Source organism: Chinchilla lanigera, unplaced genomic scaffold (genome assembly GCF_000276665.1).
Source record: "Chinchilla lanigera isolate Chin_1 unplaced genomic scaffold, ChiLan1.0 scaffold00095, whole genome shotgun sequence".
NCBI lineage: Eukaryota > Metazoa > Chordata > Mammalia > Rodentia > Chinchillidae > Chinchilla > Chinchilla lanigera.
Genome location: NW_004955496.1, coordinates 5,869,971 through 5,892,515, shown reverse-complemented (window position 1 = coordinate 5,892,515; position 22,545 = coordinate 5,869,971). Strand labels below are relative to the sequence as shown.

The 22,545-nt window shown below is 47.9% G+C and overlaps 1 protein-coding gene across 3 annotated transcripts in view; it reads left to right on the top strand.

Annotated features, from left to right (window-relative positions):
* Nfkb1 (nuclear factor of kappa light polypeptide gene enhancer in B-cells 1) overlaps nt 1–22,545 on the top strand; it is a gene marked incomplete in the record, with an annotated part of 108,262 nt that overhangs the window by 58,480 nt on the left and 27,237 nt on the right. For all 3 annotated transcript variants that reach the window (XM_013505397.1, XM_013505396.1, XM_013505395.1), the window contains 8 exon segments: nt 2,434–2,582; nt 11,332–11,498; nt 12,762–12,920; nt 14,124–14,228; nt 16,013–16,104; nt 17,603–17,741; nt 20,394–20,540; nt 22,391–22,480. In XM_013505397.1, coding sequence (XP_013360851.1) covers nt 2,434–2,582; nt 11,332–11,498; nt 12,762–12,920; nt 14,124–14,228; nt 16,013–16,104; nt 17,603–17,741; nt 20,394–20,540; nt 22,391–22,480 — 1,048 coding nt within the window.

Here is a 22,545-nt window from a genome sequence, read left to right as displayed (position 1 = left end):
TTCTCATACAAGAGAAACCATGTGACACTGAGCCTTCTGGTCCGATTTCACTTAGCACTGTGGTCTCTAGATCCATCCATTTTCCTACAGATGACTCAAATGTATTGCAGGCTTCTGACGATAGGATTCAGAGGGTAAAAACTAGGCCACGGGTGCTCTTGTTTGTTCCTTTGTTTCTGTTAGTGCTGACTGGGGGACCAAGGCTCTCTCACGGAAGCATCTGTGTTCTGACACAGGAGGGTGGATGACCAATGGAGGAGAAAGGGTGTCCAGGCTCTTTTGCTATTTCCTTTTTATTGCTGTAACTATTATTTGAAGGCTATGCAAATAAAATTACCTTAAGTGAAAAATCTGATTTTATAAAACAAGAGCTAGAGAACTTAACTGCCGTGAGAGGCAAGATTTGCAGTCAGGAGGTACAGCACCTTCCCGTGAGGTGAGCCTGTGTGAGTTCAGCAGCAGAGCTCTGAGAGGGCGGAGCACAGGGCTACATCCTTGGGCTCAAGTGTGTGAGGCCGGCCTTCAGAGCCGGGTCCTGTGTTGCTTCGGCACCTGGCAGGGAGTTAAGGTGCAGGGGTCTCCTCCCGCTGTTGCACTGTTGATGCCCTTCAGTCTGCAGCTCCCTTACCACTGGGCCTTCACTCAGATCCTGCAGCCACACTTGTGGTAAGAGTGCAGAGGAAACCGCAGCTAGGTCGGCAGGAGGGGACACTTCCGACCGCACAGCATCCCCAGGATGTGCTGTTCCAGGGACAGTCCTATCCCCCATACCTATGCGGCCAGCTTCCTGAAGAAGCTCTCCTCACCGCTGAAACAGCACCAGGGAGTCCGTCATCCCAGCTTTGTCCGCCGTATGTGAACATTGCCATGTATAGCTTTGTGTCATTCTTTTTTTCTTCTGCGTGGTTCTTCATTTGGCTTTTGGAGTAGTTTTTGTGGGAGGGCTTTTGTTGTTGTTTGTTTGTACGAGTCCATGTTTGCAGTACATAACGCTCACACTGTGTGTGGAGATGGTGCTTGTCCACAACCCAGCTCAATTCCTGTTTCCATCCTCTTCCCTCCCCTCCTTGCCCCTACCCCCAGCTCTTGATCCCCTTCCCATTTGAGGAAGACCTGCCTCCCTACTTACCATTATCTATCTTTTATTTTGCTCTTTATTTATACTTTGAATTCTTTATATAAGAAAAACTGTGCAACATTTGAGTTTGTGTGTTTGATTAATTTCATATAACATTATGGTCTCAAAGTGCATCCATTTTCCTACACATGACACAAGTTCATCTTTCTTTATGGCAGACTACTGCTCTACATTTTCTTTGTTCATTCATCTGTTGATGGGTATATAGGGCACTTCCAAGATTTAGCTAGTATGCATTGTGCTGCAATAAATATGGGTACGTTTAGATCACTGCGATATGATGTCTTTAACTCTCTTAGGAAGATACCTAGAAGGGTATCTTCTAGGGGAAATAGCTGGGTCAAGTGGAATTTCTATTTTCAATTTTTTGGGAAATATCCACACTGATTTCAGTACTGGTTGTGCCACTTTACACTCCCACAATGCAAAAGAGTCTTTTTACCAGTAGCCTTTCCGGCAGTTGTTATTTGATTTCTTCTTGATGGCCATTCTTTCTGAGGTAAAATGGCATCTCAGTGCTGTTTTAATTTTCATTTCTGTAATGCCCAGTGATGTTGAACTTCTTTTCATGTATTTGTTGCCCATTCATATTTCTGTGAAGTGTCTGTTCATTTCAGATACCCACTTTTTGATTGTGTCTTTTATTTTGGGAGGTCAACTTTTAAAAATTCTATATATGAGTCCTTTGTCTCATTCTGTAGGTTTTCTTTTCACTCTGTTTGTTGTGTCTTTTGTTGCACAGAAGCTTCTTTATTTCATATGATCCCATTTGTTGATTCTCAGAACGATTTGGTGTACATCTGGGGTTCATCCTTAGCTATGATCTGTGAGTTGAGAGTTGTACCTGTCTTGTCTTCTAGCAGGTTATTTCTCTGTTACCACGTAGTTCATTGACCTGTTTTGATTTTAGGTCAGTATATGGTGAGATAAATGGGCCTAGCTTTAGTCTTCTGCATGTGGACAGCCAGTGTTCCCAGCACTCACTTATTACAGAGGCTATCTTTCTTCTTGTGTGTGTTTTTGGCCTCTTTGTCAAAGATTAAACAGTTGAATGTACTTAGGGTTATGTCTGCATCCTCTATGCTGCTCCACTGATCCTCTTGTCTGTTTTTGTGCCCATACCATGCTGTTTTCATCATGGTAGTTTTGTAATATAACTCCAGGTCCAGGATTGTGATGCCTCCTGCTTTGCTCTTGTTACCCTGGATTGCATTAGGCTTACTGACTGACCATAAGCATTTTTCCATGTTGCAAAGCATCAGATCTGCTAACTTGTGAATGTGCCTCTTGTATAGATCTGCAACTACGTGGGCCCTGCCAAGGTCATCGTTCAGCTGGTCACAAATGGGAAGAACATCCACCTTCATGCCCACAGCCTGGTGGGAAAGCACTGTGAGGATGGTGTCTGCACTGTCACTGCGGGCCCCAAAGACATGGTTGTCAGGTGAGTGGGGATGCTGGGAGGCTGGGGTGCATGGACACAGTGCAGGGACAGCCACCTTGCCCCCATCACTGGGGACCTCAGCAAAAGCTAAGAGGTCTTATGCTGCCACCTGGACCCTGGAGGAAAGTGACCATATATGTGTGGGGTTTTGGCCCAGAGATGCTCACAGAAGCATCTCAGCCTGGATGACAGATTACAGGACCACTTGACCTAGGAGGTGTTTATGTTACTTTTAACAGTATTTTTATTCTTCTGGAATAAAGTTAGGAACTATAGCAGAAGTCATACTTTTGTGGGTGGTTTTTACATTATTAATGTCCCTTCAATGGATTCAGAAGGTGTGCAAAGATAAGAAGCCAAGGAATGCAAATTTACTTTGGCATTGATAGACATGAAACATAGAAAGGAACAGGGGCCAAGGGTTTAGCTCAGTGGCCCAGCACCTGCCTGGCAAGTATGAGGTCCTGAGTTTGATTCCCAATACCCAAAAAAAGAAAAAGAGGGACATACTAATCTAGAGATTGGCCAAATGAAACAATCAGTTTTTAATGAAGTTTAATGGAAATAATTTCAATGCAGAACTAATCAAGAAAAATTTCAATAAGGTGTATTTATTGTGCTAAAGAACAGATTTTATTCTTCATTTTCCCAAAACACTAAAATAGCATACAACATGGCAGTTTAGCACGATGAATGATATGCTGTATGTTGATCTATGCAATCAGTACTTCCCAAAATGGTGATTTTAAGTTCTACTTTGGGGCTCCTTTAAAAAAAAAAGCAGAAACTTTTGGTAATTTTGCTTCATTTTAAAAATATATTTCACAGCGTTGTAATCCTGATTTAAACAGTTTACATTAAAACCTTAGTTGTTTACTCCAAAGAAAGCAGTTGTTCAAATCAGCTAAGATTAAGCTGATGGTGGTGTTGACAGTGGCTTTGCGGGACAAGTTTCAGGTTGGCCAGTACTGGGAAGGCTGAGCTCTGGCGTTCTTTGGTATCTCTCATTTACCTGAAAATACTCAAGTGTGAAAAACCTAGAGAGCTTTCTTTTAAGTCACAAACCCTTATTCTTCTGATGTTAGGAAAAAACACTCCAGGTTGAAGAAGGAAACTTAAATTGGTTTGATTCACTCAGTAGAGCTTTCTATGAACTTCTCACACTGTCCTCCTGCAGGCGGCCACTGCCTCTCGTAGTCCTCATCCGGCCACACTCCTGACAGAACCTGATCCCGCCCCAACCCGACCCACCCTTGAGGGCTTTGAATGTGGGGCAGCTGTGTCAAGCTGAGGCAGGCTGGGGTTTCTGCAGATTCGGTCCTTCAGGGTCCTGTCAGGGTAAAGAGCATGTTCTCCTTCGTCCTCTGTAATATGTGTCATAATTGTGTCTCTGAGTGGGAGTTGTAAACAAAGTTCCCTGTGAATAGAGCCTGTTACCTTAAAACTCCCAGGATGTTATCTGACATTTGCTGTTCTGTGGCTCGGGTTAATAGTCCCAGGTGATTTCAGAAGGAACCAATGATTTGTTTGGAGCCCAGGGCAGGAGTAGAAGTAATTCCCTGTCTCCAGGTAAAGTGAGGAAATTCCTCCACTCTCTTATAGTCCATTGGGGTGGGAGCTCAGGAGTTGGGGGCACTCACCATCATTCACTCATTCATTCATTCATGTACCCATCTAAACCCGCATGATGTTGGTTTGATGTAGCTCTGTGGGATATTCTCACCTGGAACCCATCACTGAGAAATGTGACCCAGGAGACAGGGCCTAAGAGTGACACCAGACTATCTGTCACCTTTCTTGTTCACTGTCCCATGGAACATTGATTCTCCCTGTCATGTAGCTTTTAGCTGAGAAATTTTTGCTCACAGTGATTTTTTCTAAAGTACAGTCTTTCCTCCACTGTTATCTTTCTGCTGTGTCCAAGCCTGTTGCTTTTTCCTAGCAAGGGTAGCTGGGAGCCAGTGTTCTGCCCTCCCGACAGCAGGACATTGCAAGATTCTGGACACCTTGATTTCTTCCTTGCAAGATGACAAGCCCGCACTACAGAATCCTCTCCAGCCTCTGTCTGCAGAGCTGTAGACAGGGCTAGGATTTGCTAATGGTGTGGAGGAACAAGAGCAGACTTGCCGTGCGTGTCTCTGCAGGAAGCCCCAGTTACTACTCTTCAGTTCTGACTTGCAGGCAAGAATATCAAATAGAGAAAGTTGGGGTGACAGCCAGACTATTCCTCAGGCTTCTCCATGCTAGGACTAGCACCAAGATAAGAAAGCAGTCTTCAACAATCTCCATTCTGCGTAGACTCAGAATGGAGATTCGCCACAAGCCCAGTCACCACATCAGAGGAGATGTGTAAAAATGGCACCAGGGAGAGGCGTTGCCTCTCAGTTACCAAAGCCAGCAGCGTTACCTTCCATCACAGCACTTCTCTTCGCCTTTCTCTCAGCATGAATTCTCAGTAAATTCACTTTCTTTTCTCAAAACTACTTTATATTAAAATATTCATGTTTTAAATACCTAAGTCTTTTTAATTAGCTTTTACTTTGTCTTATTTCTGTTTATTTACTTAGCTTTTACTGTCTTTCTTGACTTAAAAATAATAATCCTAGTTTGACATTTCATTCTAACTTGGAATACCATCAGTTTTTCAACAACACCTCAGCTCCATGAAATTCTATTTAGATTCTCTTTTTCGTTTTCAATTAGTACCCACAGGTCCACTTTCCAGGTCCACTTCTCGTAAGCACAGAAGTGGACCTGGAACGGTAGAATACAGAGGAGAAGCAGTGGGTCCAGCCGGGAAGCCGGGCGGCCGTGTGGAACAGCTGTCCTATAGCCCCCGCCAGCTGGTGTCATTCCCAGGCTGAGCCTTCGCATGCCGCTGGGGCGCTGGCTGGAGGGTGACCAGGGTGGCTGAGGTGGGCATGTGGTAGGGGCAGCATTTGAACCCCAGGAGGGCAGAAGTGTCCCAAGCCTGAAAGAACGACAGACACAGAGGGGCCACTTCGAATCTCAACTCAGGGACAGGGACTCCGATGTAGCCAGGGAAGACTTTGACTATAGAAACTCAGAAACAGTGCAGGGGTCTGGGCCTGGCTGCCAGCGTCACCCTGGGTCACCATGTGCACACGTGAGTGCCGGGCACTCCCCTAGACTCCATTCTGGTTGGGCAGGACCATGCAGGGCAGGTGCGCCGAGCTCAGCAGTAACGGGAACCAGCTGGAGGGTTTGCTGTGTACAGCGTGCATTCCAGGTCCCGCCTCAGTTCCAGATCCCATAGGCATGGTGGGGAGCCCCCAGAGTTGTGTTTTAATAATTCTAAGATAACGCTCACGCTGGTGGTCAGGCAGCACAGCACAGCATTTTAAGGAAGAAACAGGATTGTAGTCCCAGTCTCTTTATTAGCTGTATACTTTCTTTTTTTAAAAAAATTTTAACTATCAATTTATGGAAGGAAAATTTAATTACTGCAGCGGTCACCCATAAAGTGTTCATTTCTGAGTCAGTCCTGACAAATACTCATTTAACCACCACAGGCAAGGCAGAGAACAGTTCTGTCACCCAGCCCTGTGTCCCTTTGTAGTCCAGCAGCCCTGGGAAATGTACCTCCCCAGCCCCTGGTTTTGCCCTGCAGCTGGAAGGGTAGAACCTGCAGCCCGCTGCTGCCACACCTTGATGGCTGATTCCTTTCACTCACTAAGTAGCATGACGTGGTATCAGTGCACTATAGTTTACCCACCTCTATCTGAAGGACACTTTGTTTCTTTCTGGCTTTCCCTGCTAAAGCAGCTTTTGTGTGAGTAGAAAGTAGAATTCAGGGAAGACTAAGGTTGTGTTTATTTTGATAAGAAGCCACCAAGTTGTTTTCAGAGTGACTGGGCCTTTTCATATTCTTATGAACTCCTATTTGTAATCCTAAATTTTTCTTTCATATATATCCATGATAACATGCCCCCATTTTCTTTTATACTTTTTTGTTGTTGTTGAGACGGGGTTTCACTGTGCAGTTCAGGCTGGCCTTGAACTCACTTTATAACCCAAGCTGGCCTTGAACTCACAGTGATCCTCCTGCCTCAGCCTCTCGACTGCTGGGATTACAGGCATGCACCATCCTGCCCAACCTCTTTTATACTTTCTTATGGAAATTTTCAAACATGTAAAAGTAGAAAGAATAGCATGATTAGCAGTGGCTGTACCCATTGCCCAGCATCAACAATGAATTGTCCAGTGACCAATCTTGATTTAGATGGATTCCCACCTAGGTATTTTTTGGTTATTGATATTCAAGTAATTCCATTGTGGTAAAAGAATAATTGGTATGATTTGTATGCTTTAAAATTCATTGAGACTTCTTTCATAGTGAAGAATATAATGTGCCTTAGCAGTTTTTCCTTGTGTCTTAAAGCATGTTTACGCTTGTCTTGTTGAGTTGGTACTCCATAAACGTCCATGGGCCGAGTTGTTTGGTTGAGTTGCTCAAGTCTCTTACATTGTCACTGGTTTTCTGTCTACTGGTTCTGTTAGTTACTGAGAAAGGAATGTCGAAATCTCCAACTCTGTTTACAGATACATCTGTTTCTGCTTTGCATTCTATAAGATTTTGCCTCTGTTAGGAACCTCTTTTATGAGGTGCATAAACCTTGGGAATTCCCTCGTTCTCTTGATGAATCATGCCTTTATCGTTATGAACTGGCCCTCTTTTATCTTTGGGGTGCTGCTTGCACTAAAGTCTACTCCAGCTACTCCAGCTCTCCTTTGTTAATGTCAGTATGGAACACTTTCTGTGTATCTTCTTAGTTCTAACCTATTTGTGCATTTATATTCAGAATGGACAGACACTGCACATGGTTGACGCTTACTTTTTCATTCAGTATGACACTGCAATTTTTAATTGGAGTGTTCAGACAACTTATCACCAATGTGATTGTTGATGTGGCTGTTTGAGTCCGTCATGCGGATGTGTTTCCACTTGTCACATCTGTCTGTTGTTCTTTTTGTCCTTTTTTTTTTTCTGTTTTGGGGTTGTTATGATTTCATTTGGCTTATGTTCTGTTGTATTTTTAAGTAGCTGTTCTAGGATTTATGCTATCCGTCTTGAACCTTTAAGTAAAGTTACACCTGTCATGTGTTGTTTGTGAACCTTGGGATGTTATGCACTCACGACCTTTCTCTGTTGTGGCATATATTTTGCATTACACAAATGATATAAATCCCACAAAACATCGTTTTTCAATTTGGCCTTAGTCAAATATCTTTAAGGAATTTTTCTTTAATTACAGAAAAATACTATGTTACACAAACACACACTCATCATTTGCAGTGCTCCTCATCTATTTTGTGGCTCCTGATTCCTTTCTTTCTTTCTTTTTTTTTTTTTTTTTTTGTTGCTGGGAATCAAACTCAGGACCTTGTGCTTGCCAGGCAGGCACTGTACTGCTGAGCTATCTCCCTGGCCCCAGGGTCCTGTTTTTACCTGGCCTCATTTTTCTTCAGCCTGAAGCACTTTCTGCAGCTCTCCTCACACAGTGGTCAGTTGTTCTGCACCTGAAAGTCTCCCTTCGTCTCTGTCACTCAGGGAGTGTGTGCAAGGCAACGAGTTCAAGGGTGGCCGTTTCCACCTGTCCTTCCCGTCTGCAGTGTGGCCGTCCCCTGGTCTCCATGGAGGGCTCCTGTCCCTCAGGTCACCCTCACACATCACAGGTCCTTCTGTCTTTGAGCAGAATCTCAGGTCCCCTCCTGGTCACCAGCTTTAAGCCTGCCAGTTATGATGGACTTGAGTGTAGTCTCTTCATGTCCCTTGTGCTTTGGCTTCATTGAGATTCTTGGATCTCTGAGCTTATATTTTTACTAAATTTTAAAACTTTGTTTAAACATTCATTTTTCAAATACTTTTTTGCTCACTCCTCTTCCTCCTGTTCTGGAACCCCAATGACACATATATTTGGCCATTTGCAGTTCTAAGCTCACTAATGATTTATATTCTCTCCCTCTCTTTGTCTATCTCTCTGTCTGTCCATCTCCCCCCGCTTTTGGCTACACCCCACCACCAGTGCATGCCACTATCCTCCTCCTCCTCCTCCTTCTCTCCCACCTTTTTCTCTGTTTCATTTTGGATAGTTTTACTACTATATCTGCAAGTTCACGTATCCTCTTGTCTATAGTGTCTACCGTGTCCTCAACCTCATCCAGTGTCTTTTTCTAGTGGAAATTGCAGTGTCTGTCTCTACAAGGCTGTGTGGATCTCTTTTAGTTCCATGATGTCTCTCCTTTCCACCCATGCCCTCCTGGATGTGGCTATCCCCGTGCACCTGATGGAAACTCTGCCATCTGTATTATTTCTGGATGTTTCTACTGATGGGTTCTTACCTTCACTATGAATTATGTCTTTCTGCTTCTTTCCATGCCTTGTAATTTTTATTGGACAACAAACATGGTGGATTTTGGATTGCGACGTGGCTGATTTTTTTATATGCCTGTAAGTACTTTTGAGGACTGGAATAAAGTTACATTTGGGGATGTGTGGCTTCTTCTGCACTGACCATCATGCTTTTGTGGGGAGACCAGAGGAGCACTGGCGTTGTTCTGACACCTTGGCGAAGGCAACACCTTGACTGTCTCGTCTGCTTCCTGTCCGCGGAGGTTTATTGTTCCTTCCACTGCTCTGTGGTGGCCTGGGGTGGCTTCCTCACCCATGCTCTGACCCTGCCCATTAGAGGCTCGGGGACATCCCAAGGGTCTGTGTCCCCTCTCAGTGCCTGCCTGTATCCTGCCCACCTCAGCCTCCCTAGGTGTTTAGCACTGGTCCTTGCTTAGGGAGATAGCAGCTGTGCCCAGTCCCCTCCTGGACTCTCCGGGTTACGCCAGAGCTGCTGGAACTGGACTTACACAGCCTGACAGCCGTGGTCCATGTGTGTGCTGGCAGCTTGGGAGGGAGGTTGGAATCGCTCTGGGTACAGCAGAATGACATCCTAGAGGGCTCTGGCTCTGCCTGTTGCAGGGCAGTCTCCTGTGCAGTGTTTGCATGTCCCACAGGTGCTGGCCACCTGCCACACACTGTTCTGGAAGGTACTACCCTCTACCCTCCCTGCCCTGCTCTATCTGGCCATCCCCATTTGCTTTGTCTGGTCTTCCTTGGCCGCCCCCGCCCCCCGTCCACCCAGCCCATTCTTGCCTCCGCTCACCTTTGTGAATGGGGGCAGAGGAAGCAATGTTGTCCAGCAGCTCACAGGCTCCAGAGCCCTGGTGTCCACTCATCGGCCCAGTGCCTTGCTCCTGGTCTGCTCTGGTCCTGTGCTCCAGCCACACTGGCCACCTTGCTGCTGCTGTCCCTGAAAACCCTGTGTAGTGCCATCCCAGGGCCTTTGCACATGCTGTGCTCCTGCAGGTGCTCCCCACTCAGGCACCAGATTCTCACCTCCTCTGAGCCGGACTCTGCTGTTGCCTCCTCTGAGTCCTTCCTGACCTGACCCAGACCTCTTGCTCTGTCTCTCTTGCCCCTCATTCCTACCCCTTGCTCCCTGATAACACTCCTTACCTTCTACACAATGTTGTGTGGTCATCAATCTGGCATGTGGTCTCTATCCTGGCCTCAGGATGCTCTGATTCTGGAAAGGACCTGATACATGAATGAATCAGTCTCCTTGACAAAGCACATTCTGGTTCATCTGTTTGCTGTATTACACTGTATTACATTGCATCTCTCTTTCATGGACTTTAAAACATCAATGGGTGGAGCAGCATATATATATATATATATGTCTGTGTGTATATATGTGTATATATATATACGTATGTGTGTATATATATATATGTATATATATATACATATATATATATATGGTTTGTTTGTTTGTTTTGAGACAGAATCTTAGCATGTAGTTCAAGCTGGCCTTAAACTCACTATGTAGTCCAGGCTGGCCTTGAACTCATGGGGATCCTTCTGCCTCAGCTTCTGAGTGCTGAGCTTACAGGTGCACACCACCATTCCCTATATATATTTTCTTAAAACCCTTCCAGTTGCTTTGTTTAGCTTGCTAACATACTGTACCGTGTTCTCTAGATATGCGGCCACCACAAGACAAGAGCTTCCATTGAATGTAAGCACTCAAACCTGAGTTTATGTAGAGTTTGATGACAATTCTGGTGTCAGTAAATACTCCAGATCTTATACCAAACCTAGAGGCTATAGGGTTCCCAGGGAGACTTTAAGTCCCATCTAGAAACCCAGGAATGACCCCTCAAAAAAAAACTTCGGAACACAATATTCCTCCTATTCTTGAAAAACGTTAGTATATATTTGGAACTTGAAATTATCTTTATAGACTCTTATAGAAAATATCCTAAAATGAATCCAGGTAAAAGTCCTCATTAAGGTGTGTGAAGCAACACCCCTCCCTCCTGAAGCACAATTTGGAAGTCTCAGAAGCAGTGAAAACCAAAAGGCTTGGAGCTTGCTGCGGACACATTTGGTAGCGAACCCCCTTGTAAGCTGGGGTCTGGCTGCTTGCAGTCTCTGTGTCCTTTCAGTGAATCCAGTTAGCGGTTTCATTTGTTTGCACTGCGCAGCCCAGCCCTGCAGAGTGTTATACCATGTGCATTATGGCACGGGTCACCTGACACAGCCTGGGTTCCAAAATGCCCCTGACCGGTTGATTTGGTTGGGCTGTGAGGGTTTGGATACCCACTGTGCTAAGGCAGAGCCAGTGCCCCCTAAGGTCTGGTTGTGTCACTGCCATTGCTGTTTCCCCTCCAGCTTCGCCAACCTGGGCATCCTCCACGTGACAAAGAAGAAGGTCTTCGAAACCCTCGAGGCACGGATGACAGACGCGTGCATCAGGGGCTACAACCCCGGGCTCCTAGTGCATCCCGACCTCGCCTACCTGCAAGCCGAGGGGAGCGGAGGTGACCGGCAGCTCACGGGTGAGTGTCATGCCTAACTCTGACCCCATGTGAGTTACGGGCATCCCCTTCCACTCCTACCTGCTCCTGCCAGAGCCTCAAGGATACCTGCTTCCTCATGTGCCGGGCCCTGCTGCTCTGTCACAGCTCCCGAAGCCCCAGATGCAGAGTCATAGCTCTCCCAGCGCTCCTTTCCTACCTGGCTAAGCCAGCATCATTGATCCCAAGAAGGGCACAGGACTCTTCGGATGGGCACTGTCTTCAGTCACACAGATCGTGGCTGTCCCTGTGCCTGCCCCTCCCTTGCTCCTTGCACCCTGTTTCTGCTTTCACATGTGCCCTCCCGCTCCTCACACATTCCAGACGTGAGTCCAGTGGTCCCGTTTGCACTGAGCACGCCATGCCCTCACGCTCTCCTGGCATGTGCTCCAGTCCTCTGTCCCCAGCCGTGGTCTAGCCCCTGCCTGCTCTCCCCATCCTACTCACCTGTGTCCCTTGCTTTGGTTGTACTCCCATTCCCAATCCTGTCTCCACCCTGGGGCTGGGTGGACCTTCCCAAACCTGCATCTCACCCCAGCTCTGCAGCTGGCACTGCACCTCCCAGGAGCTGGCCCTGGCTGCATCTTCAGTCCATGTCCCCTAGAAGCACCCCAATTTCCCGCTCCAGGTCCCACACACTTTTCCTGTTTCTCTCTCTGGCTACAACCTCCTGCAGACCCCATGTCAGTGACCCTGGTGTCCCTTGAAGGACTCAGCACTTGAGCTGTGACCTTTTATGATGCAGAAACTCACCATGACCCTGTCCATCAGCCTGAGCAACCCCAGAAGGGCCACGGCCTGATGCGGCTGAGCCACCGAGGTTCTCCCAAGTCCTCTTCGATTCCTGTGCACAAGGGCCTGTGCCCGTGCCGTGGAGAGACATGCAGTTGTGCCCTGGGCACCTCTCACTCTTCCGATGTTGCTGGTGCACGGTGGCCACTCTGCTGGCTGCCTCACGTCCTCCTGCTTTAATAACCCTCACTGACAGGGACAGTGGGGACAGACCGGGAACAGAGGAGGCAGGCAGATACGCGGATGTAGTTTTTACCATAATCCAGAAAAATGCAGGACACTTTCCTTGGATACCTTTAATTGTGGGTGAATCAAAGGAATGATTTTTTTTTTTAAATCTTGGCAACAGTATGAAAGTTCAAAAGAACAAAAGTGGGTTTTCAAGTTGATCTCTGTTTGTGGGCTTTGTACAAACGTGCACTTAAACTCCCGCCTCCCCGCACGGCACTGCAGACCGGGAGAAGGAGCTCATCCGCCAGGCGGCCCTGCAGCAGACCAAGGAGATGGACCTGAGCGTGGTTCGGCTCATGTTCACCGCCTTCCTGCCCGACAGCACCGGCAGCTTCACCCGCCGCCTGGAGCCCGTGGTGTCCGATGCCATCTACGACAGCAGTGAGTACCTGCAGGGGCTCTGTGCCTCACAGACGGCCTCGGGCTGTCATCTGCAGAATGGGGATGTGGTGGACTAGCCCAAAGGCTCACGGATGCCCAGATCAAATACTTTAGACAGGCTCCAGAAATGTGGTTCTCTTTCCTCAGGTGAGCATTCAGGTCCTCCCTGCAACACCAAACCTCTCCCTCCTCCACACTTCACCAAGAGGAGAGGGGGTACCTTGGGCAGGAAAGGTTTCTCAGTGTTTTTCGTGGGGACCCTGCAGGGAGGTTAATGTAGGACGACTGCATTCTTACCCCCAATCCCCGTGGGATTGGCTTTACCAAGACAGGAACTTCAGTTACCTGAACATGTGGTGCAGATAGTACAGGACTTGCAAATCCTCTCTGAGGATAGTTCCTAGAGCATCCTCAGAGATTACCATAGTCTTCAGCATGTACCATGCGGCTTTCCGGGTGGTGTGCACAGCATTTATTAACCAGGTATGACCAGAAAGCCTGCATGTGTAGTATTTGGGCCCCGTAAATATTTATAGAACTTGGTGTAAGTAGATAATTCCAGGCTTTTAGTACCACAGCTAATGGATTTCTTTAATTTAAACAAGTTTAAAGGGAAGAGAAAGGTTTATAAAATGATGCTGACCCATATACAACGGGTTGCCTTGCACTGCAGCTGTTGCGGTAGAAAAAGGAAGCCTGACACTCTTACCACATGAAACTTTTACCCCTTAACCACATGGAATCCTGACTTAGTTTGGGGAAAGGAAATAAAATATCTCTGGTTTTCTTTGTACAATAAAACCTAATAAGTAGTGTAAGAATATCGTGCTTCTCCTAAATTGTTTTGGGCTCTTCTAGATGGTACAAGTTTGGGGTTAAATTCCTGACCTCATTGAAATTCCAGAAGCCCATTGGCTTGGTTCTTCCTAAAACACCTGGAAGCTCTTGCTCTCTCTGTGTCTGTCCCCCTTTTCTGGACAGAGGGAGGAACAAATGCCGTCTGCCTTGGTGATTCCGAATGGCTCTATTACTACAAGCACTCTGAGGACCTTGGGAATATTTTTGTTATATCTGTGTCCTTGCACAGGACACAGCATGTGCTTTAACTGGACCAGGGCGTGTGTGCCAAGCAGGGGGCCCCCCAGGGCTTGGGGGAGAGGCTGAGGATGAACCTGGACGTGTGTTGTTTTCCCTTTTGAACAGAGGCTCCCAATGCATCCAACTTGAAAATCGTAAGAATGGACAGGACTGCTGGATGCGTAACTGGGGGGGAGGAAATTTACCTCCTCTGTGACAAGGTGCAGAAAGGTAAGGACATTCTGATGCGACACTCAGAATTCGACGCCTGTGGTCCCTGGGTCACTTCTGGGCAGTCCATCAGTAACGCCCCTTTGCCACTGAGCACCTTCTCCAGGCGCACACTGTCTGTCATTTTGTAAAACCTAACCGTATAATTCATCTTAAATTTTGCACAGAAATAGAGAAATGTGAAAATAGTGGTAATTATCACCTGTGGTTCTATTCCTTAAACTTTGTTTTCTGCACACATTAAACTAAAATAAATGAATAGTAGCCCATGCTTGACCCCCACACACACACACAGAATTAGCTCTAAGTTGCTGATTCTGGTCATTTTGTGGTGCTTTCTTGTAGCACGGAGAGAGCGTCTCCACCTGCTTCCGTGTGTCACTGTGCCGCCAGCTGGAGAAAGGTGGAGGACTCAGAAACAGACCATGTTTCTCCTCCAGGTGGCATTTTGGGCGGAGGTTCTTGGCATTTACTCTCATTAGACCTATTAGAAGATCAACAAATTTGTGAAAACAGAGAGAGATTATTTTCTCAAACTTCACTCTTTTTAAATAAAATAATAAATGTAAAGTACAGTATAATAAAGGCCTGTCTCCTACAAAGTAGGCATTTTCAAATGAAGCAGGTACCAAACTGGAAATCACCCTTAAGTAAACGTAGTACAGCCTTAAAATAACTCAAGTGGAAGTTAAATGCTTTGAGACAGGAAGTCGGATTGTAAAGTGAATATGCGTTCTTTATCTAAACAACACTGACGATTGACACTTTCGATGCTCCCTGCCTTCCTCCTGCCCACTCCCAAGTAGTATTCATTTCCGGACTGAGTTGCCTTTGTTTACATTAATCGTCAGTTCCACCGGCCTAGCATGGAAGTTTTGTCTTTCACTTAAAGAATCTGAAAAACCAGGGCCAGGGTTGTCCTACCTACAGGCGAAGGAGTGGACCAGGAGACGATGGGTTGCTTACCTAACCTAGCACTCCTAACCGCCCCCCAGAGACGGAAATTCACACATAGTTTCATCAGCCAGTGTTGTGGTCTTTCCTGTGAAGTGGGACGTGAAGCCAGGGGGTTGCCAGCCGGAGTTACACAGTCCTGTTTCTGCAGAAGTAAAGATCAGCTGGGTCTCAAGTGAACTGACCGCCTGGGTATTTTGACTGATCACTCGCAGGGACTCAGGACAGTTTATGGGAGGCGAGGGGTAGCACATGCAAGCACTTGGGTGCCGAGACCTGGTGTCTGTGTTCAGACCTTTGTTTCTCCTTTCGCTGGCTGTCAGTCTGGGATAAGGGACTTAGGAAACTCTCTGGACCCCAGTTTCTCTTCTGCAAAATGAAGATAAGAGAACACCTACCTCCCAGGCCAGTGGGAGGGCAGAATGAGCTGGCATTTACATAGAAAGCGCTTGAGACAGCATCTGCCCTCGAGTAAGCTCGAGGCAGGCTCACTGCTGTGTAGGGGTGAGCCTCATCCGGGTTCAGATGCTCCTTGTCAGGTCTCTCAACAGTAACAAGGGCAGGTTCAGCAGTGAACGAGAGAGTTCAAATTGATCAGTTAACCCTAAGATTCTGCCACAGGAAGTGAAACTTAGGGCCTAGCCCTGTGGTGAGGGATGTTTAAAATGCAAGACTTGTATAAATCTCAAATGTTAAATCTACTATACTGAAGATTTTCAAAACATTGGAGCATCCAGTAGGGAGACCCTTGAGCCAGCCTGACTGCCCAGCATGCCCTTGCGTTCTGTCAGGCTGCGCGCAGTGATACCCCTGCTTATGACCATTTGCAGATGACATCCAGATTCGGTTCTATGAGGAGGAGGAGAACGGAGGCATTTGGGAAGGGTTTGGAGACTTCTCCCCCACCGACGTCCACAGACAAGTAAGGGGACCATCCTCGTCTGTACATTTCGCCGTGTTGAAATTCAGTACTTATTTTTTGCATATGAGAAATGAAAAACATCACGTGTTTACTTAACATCCATTAAACAATACTATTCTTAAGGCTTCTGCAGGCTAGCTAGAAATCTTTCCCACCATAGAACTGCAGGCCAGGTTCTACTGGACTGTGGACCTGAGAGGCTGGTGAGACTTTTCACTCGGGCTCTGGTCCTCTGTCTCTCGCGGTGCCTTTCCATGAAAGCGTTCTAGGTGTTCTGTCGAGCAGTTGTATCAAAACCTGTCAGACAGTATTGGTCTGGAAAGTCTGAGCTGGCTTCTTGCCAGGTGTGCTGGCACACACCTGTAATCCCAGCTCTAGAAAGGCTGAGGCAGGAGGATCACTGTGAGTTTGAGGCCAGCCTTGGCTACAAAGTGAGTTCAAGGCCAGCCTGAACTACATGGTAAAATCCTGTCTCAAACAGACAGAAAGAAAAGGAAAGAGAGAGAGAGAAAGAAAGCGCGCAAGCTTCTAGCTGATCAATCAAGACTCCCCAGTGACAGCCTCGAAAATGCTGAGCTTCCACCTTCGTCATCACTCTCCTTATGGATGATTGAGAAACAATGTTTTTATAAAACGCTGAGAACAACTCAGATGCTGGTCAGTAAGCACACAGTTCGATAAACCATGGTGTATCGAAGATACCATGCAGTTATTAAAAAGACAAGCACTCTCTGAACTAACCTGGAGGGATTGCAAAGGTACAGCATGAAGAACGTTTAAAAGATCGGTATAGAACAACATGACTGTAAAGTGATTCTTGTTCACAGAGAAACCGGATGGGGGTGAAGCAAGCTAACGACAGAGCCCATGGCGCTGGTGCTGGTGGACTCGGGCCGTGAGGGGAGAGAGCACTATCCGTGTACTCCACTCTGTGTACCTTTTTCATAGTTTATTCAATCCTGACCCCTGTGAATATGTTACATAGTAAAAGAATAAATCAAACTAAAGAACGGTGAATGGCCTAACTATCCCAGCACTACAGAGATGGAGGAGTTAGCGCCCTGAGGAGGTTCAGCTCATTTTCCTCCTCGGCTGGGAAAGCAAGTACCCTAGCTTCTCTCTGTCCACCCTCAGGCTTTGTGATGTTGCTAGAAGTGAGCTAGGCAGGTTTTGAGGCTGATGGGAAGGAGGAGAAATAAGCCTGTGCCGTGAATTCCATACATATGGTAATTACAACTGGAAGATGATTGAAATACTGGACAGAAGAAACAATGGAGAGGTCCGTGGTAATAGTGCTGTGTTTCAGTTCCGCACAGGCAATGGCACAGAAAAGTATGGGTGTGGAACACTGAGTTGCAGACATCCTTAGGGCTCTGTGTTCTTGGAGCACACTTAAGCATTGGGTACAAATTAAAATACAAAGACTATGTTTAATGTGCAGCATTCCTACCGAAACACTGCAGCCCTACACCAACATGTGGGTCTTTGTGTCCTGCAGTTTGCCATTGTCTTCAAAACTCCAAAGTATAAAGACATCAATATCACCAAACCAGCTTCTGTGTTTGTCCAGCTTCGGAGGAAGTCTGATTTGGAAACGAGCGAACCCAAGCCTTTCCTCTACTACCCTGAAATCAAAGGTAATGGTGGATTAGGCTCTTGTGCTTGTTCTGCTCAAAGGACACACTGATTAGAGGTCAGCTCATCACTTCCTGAACAGCTTCCTGGGAACTGCTCGATCAGTCGATCCATGGCCCGTATTTTTAGAGAAAAGATAGGTAATGTACTAATTTGAAGTCATGGAATTAGTCTAGCCTTTAAAAATAATGTTATCTCCGCCAAACATGTATGAGATTTAGACCCTGGAGAATTTGTCTTTGAATCTGAAAATCTAGTGTTTATGGAGTAATTCAGAGTCAGGCAGCACAGAGGAAAACCGAGGCTCACTGCTTAGGGGAAAACAGTATGTCAGGGAGCGGTGGCAGGGACCACAGTGGTGCAGCCCCGGGCGGATGGGGAGGCCTGCTGTGCTTGGAGTGCGGGCCTGGAAGCTGAGGGTTTCACACAGGTCTGAAGGGCAGGCAGGCCGCCCGCATCTCAGGTGATGGCATCTGGGTCGCGGAGGAGATGCCGAGGGCCAGGAGGCAGACAGTGGGGTCAGAGCATGATGCAGGGCCAGGTGAACAGCGTGGGCCAGGAGAGGCATCGTCCATCAGCAGTGCGGGGAGGAAGTGGGTCTGAGACCACACAGCCACGGGGTCCAGGTGGCAAGGGAGTCAGGGCCGGGATCACTTCCCAGACACACTTGGTTGCACAGAGGACAGAGGAAGAGCAGGCCAGGGGAGAGAGGAATACGATGAAAGCAGGCCATGCCATGTTTCGCTTCTGTGGGAAAGTCAAGTAGACCCCCGGGAGCCGGGCAGAGGCCAGAGCAAACTACGGGAGAGGGTGCAGCTCCGTAGCGTCTTGGGTGAGACATGGCAGGCAAAAGGTAGATCAGTACTTCAAGGTGTGTCCTGATCTGAGCCCACCACCCCAAGGAGTCCAGGACGGAACTATGCTTTGCTGTAGCTGCTGCTTCTGTGTCCGGCCTTGGGTGTTACCTGCAGCAAGCCCTGACTCTGAGGTGAAGCCCAGAGACTGCATCAGGCCTCTCCCCTCCCCACCCTCCTCTTCTGGCATGGGAAGATGCTCCAGTAAGCTGTGTGTCCTCCTGGGCCGCGACCTCCCTACAGTTGGGTCAGGTGTGAGCATGCTTCCCGCTTCACTCGCATCTCCTGGAAACCCCAGTGTGGGTGCTGGTGGGCGTAGGCAGCTGCTCAGCCCTTCCTAGTCTTTCCCACCTCCTCTCACTTCCCCTTCGAGCTGCCTGAGGTCTTGCGGTGCCTGGGCCTCACACTGAGCTACATCCGCAGCCCTTTTGAGTTTTTACTTTGAGACCGGCTCTCACTAAGTTGCCCAGGCAGGGCTCCTGCTTGTAATGCCCCTACCTCTGCCTGCCAGAATGCTGGGATGGCAGGCATGCACCACCACGCCCAGCTGTGATTCATATTTCTGCAGTGAACCAAGATTCTATGTGAGAACAGCTGTCATATGAGTAATGAAGCCAGCTATGATTAGCGATGATATAACTGATGGGGAAATGTACATCTGGTCACCCCCGCAGTCCTCTCTCCAGGCTCAGCCTGACCCACGCAAGCCCAGCATCAGAAACAAAACAGGATCTTTCTGACAGAAAGTGAAGCGTCAGAAATAGGACAGTTGTTAAGTACTGGGCCCCTGACTGAAAAAAGAATGCCACGTTGACTGTTGAATGTAAACAAAAAACTCCTTCACCCAGAAAAGGAAAGGAAAAAAAATGAAATGTAGGGTAGGAAAATCTCAGACAAGAAAGAAAGGGAAAAGGAAGAAGCAGGGATGCGCAGCAGACCACAGAGGCAGTGGCAGAACTCAGACGGGCATGGGGCCCCAGATCCATCTCTTCAAGTGTCTGGGGTCCACAAGTCTCCATTGCGGTGACCGTTACAGACCACATGGCCAGTGCCAACCGTCAGCACTCTCCTGCCCTACACCGACTCAGCAGGTCCTGACCATAGGTGGCCAGCTGCACATGCCACTCCCGTGTCCGGGACAATCAGGAGCTCCTGGTGGAGCACTGAAGTCACGTGCTCCCTAGGGTGGCCCCAGGACTTCTCCACACTCACCTTCACTTTGCCCGCACGATCTCTGCTGAGCTCATCCACCCCAGGCGCCTCCGCTTCCTGTCATCTTCCCTGTCTGTGAACTGGTACCACACCAAGCTCCTCTCTCCTCCACTACTGTTTGCTGCCGACACCTTCTGCTATGGTGCTGCTGGTCCATGAATCGGCACACTACCTTTACCCTGCTACCATGACAACCATCCTGCCGGGCTCCCCAGCACCTGTCCTCACCTGTGACACTGTGTCGTGATTCTTTGTTCCTGGCATATAGCTCCCTGTGGATGCATAGGAAGTGTCAGCTCCGTAGGAAAAGGGGTTTTGTGTGCCCAAGTATCAATAACCCTTTCTATCCCATGTCTCTGCGGTCTTGATCTGTGGTGGCAGCCTGACCTCAAGCTTTCTCCATCTGCCTTGGGCCTGCGGAATGCTGCGGCCTTAGATCAGAATTGGAGTAAATATGGCCTCTGTTCCTCCTTGAGTGCTTTATCCTTCCCTTTGAGACGTAAAATACCCTGAGAATTCATATCCTGTGTGTGGCACCTACTGGAACCGAATCGGTCTTTCCTCACGTTTCCCTTTCTGTGCACACAGACAAAGAGGAAGTGCAGAGGAAGCGGCAGAAGCTGATGCCCAACTTCTCGGACAGCTTTGGCGGCGGCGGAGGCAGTGCAGGCGCGGGAGGTGGGGGCATGTTTGGCGGTGGCGGCGGAGCAGGAGGCACTGGCAGCGCTGGACCAGGTACCCAGAGAGGCTGTGCCCCTCCGAGCATTTCCAGGGTGGGCAGGGCACCATTCTCCTGCCTGGGGCTTCCAGGCACATCTGTGGGTGCAGTGGCTTCGATATCATTAAATGTGAGGTCTGGAGGTCTCACCAGGCGTGATGACACATGCCTGTAATGCCAGCACTCAGGAGGCTGAGGCACAAGGATTGCTGCAAGTTTGAGGCCAACTTGGGCTACACAGTGAGTTCAAGGCCAGCCTGAACTGCATAGTGAGACCCTGTCTCAAAAACAAACAAAAAGAGTTTCAAATTAATTTAGACCTCCCTACACATGTACCTTTGATTTTTGAAGACATGTGTGTTCATTTTACAGCACAGTACCCACCGCTCTCCACAGTTTCACTTTTGGTGGCTTCAGTTACCTGTGGTCAACTTCAGTCTAAAAATACCAGTAGTTGCCTTGACTCCTTAGAGAGAGACCACAGCCGCAGAAGTCTTGTCACAGTATATTGTTATAATTGTTCTGTTTTACTATTAGTTAGATCTCTCACTGTGCCTCATTTACAAAATAAGCTTTATTGTAGGAGCGTGTGTACACTATAGGAAAAGAAGCAGAGCATGCAGAGTGCGGCCTGCTCATGGTTCCGGGTATCCCCAGAGGTCTTGGGACCCCGGCCTGTGGGGGAGGAGGGGATACAGATGAAGGAGAGGACAAGCCACCCAAGGCCTGTTATCCAAGAAGCACTTCTCTAAATGTTTTGGTATAGCTAAGCATGGTAGTGCACACCTGTAATCCCAGCACTCGGGAGGCTGAGGCAGAAGGATTGCTGCAAATTTAAGGACAGCCTGGGCTACACAGTGAGACCCTACCTCTAAATAAATAAATAAATTGGTTTATTTCCCCTCTGCTTTTTTGGAGGGGCAGTTTTCTTGCTATTCTTAGGAAATATTGAAAAGATACAAACACACACACAAACACACACCTCTACATTACACTAGTCTGCAGCATCTATGTACTTCCTTGGATACAGAAAATTTGAAAACATCAAGTCCTGCCATCAGAGGTAAACTGTTTCTCATTTTTATGCACTCATCACAGTATTTACAAATTTCTCCTGAGCACAGCTATGATGGTCGTGTGCATTATCTTCGCCCACTCCTCCACGTTAGCGGCTGCCCCTGCCCTGTGATGTGTGCCTGGTCCTGTGTGCCGCTCCCCTCGAGTGAGTGTGCAGACTTCGCCCAGGGGTGATTTACCAGCACCATTTTAATGACTCGCAGTATTTCATCAAAAGGGCAAACCGTAGTCTGGCTGATCTGAGAGCAGCTTCCTGTCTCCCGCCTACAGGGCATCCTTCTCTGCTGTCCACGCAGCCTCTCCTTTATTCCAGGTTACTTTCAGTTGGACTGTCCAAGCAAAATGGCCATGCCTGGGGGTAGCACATCCAGTGCTGGCTGCATCCCCAAAGACCATCCCCAGTCACCCCCTCACCTAAGACGTGTGAGGACAACCCTGGTGGCCACTCTTCCGTGGGCATCACTGTGGATTCCTGTGTCACCTTGGTTTTCCTCCTGCAGGGTGATTTTCTCTCTTGTCCTCAGGCAAAGCTGAGTCAGGGTGCATCTACCCATGAGCCCCACCCCTTGGCCTGGGGGGTACCCAGAGACCTCAGCTCCAGCTTCCCGGCTGCTGGGCTTGGGCACCACCTGACTTGCCTCTGTTTAGCTCTGCTAGTGTGGACCTCTGGTCATTGTGGGTCCCCTCAGTGTTTTTCCCTAACTCGCGGCCAGAGGGGGACCAGCACTAGGGTCTGCCAGACCTTGGCTTGAAGTCACCCTCTGCCCATTTATTTTCCTTGCCGTTGCAGGGTACGGCTTCCCACACTACGGGTTCCCAACCTACGGTGGGATCACCTTCCATCCCGGAACCACCAAGTCCAACGCTGGCATGAAGCATGGTAACACTTTTTTATACCAGGGACTCTTACATGATTTGACTGCCATCTTTTCTTCTCTCTAAGAT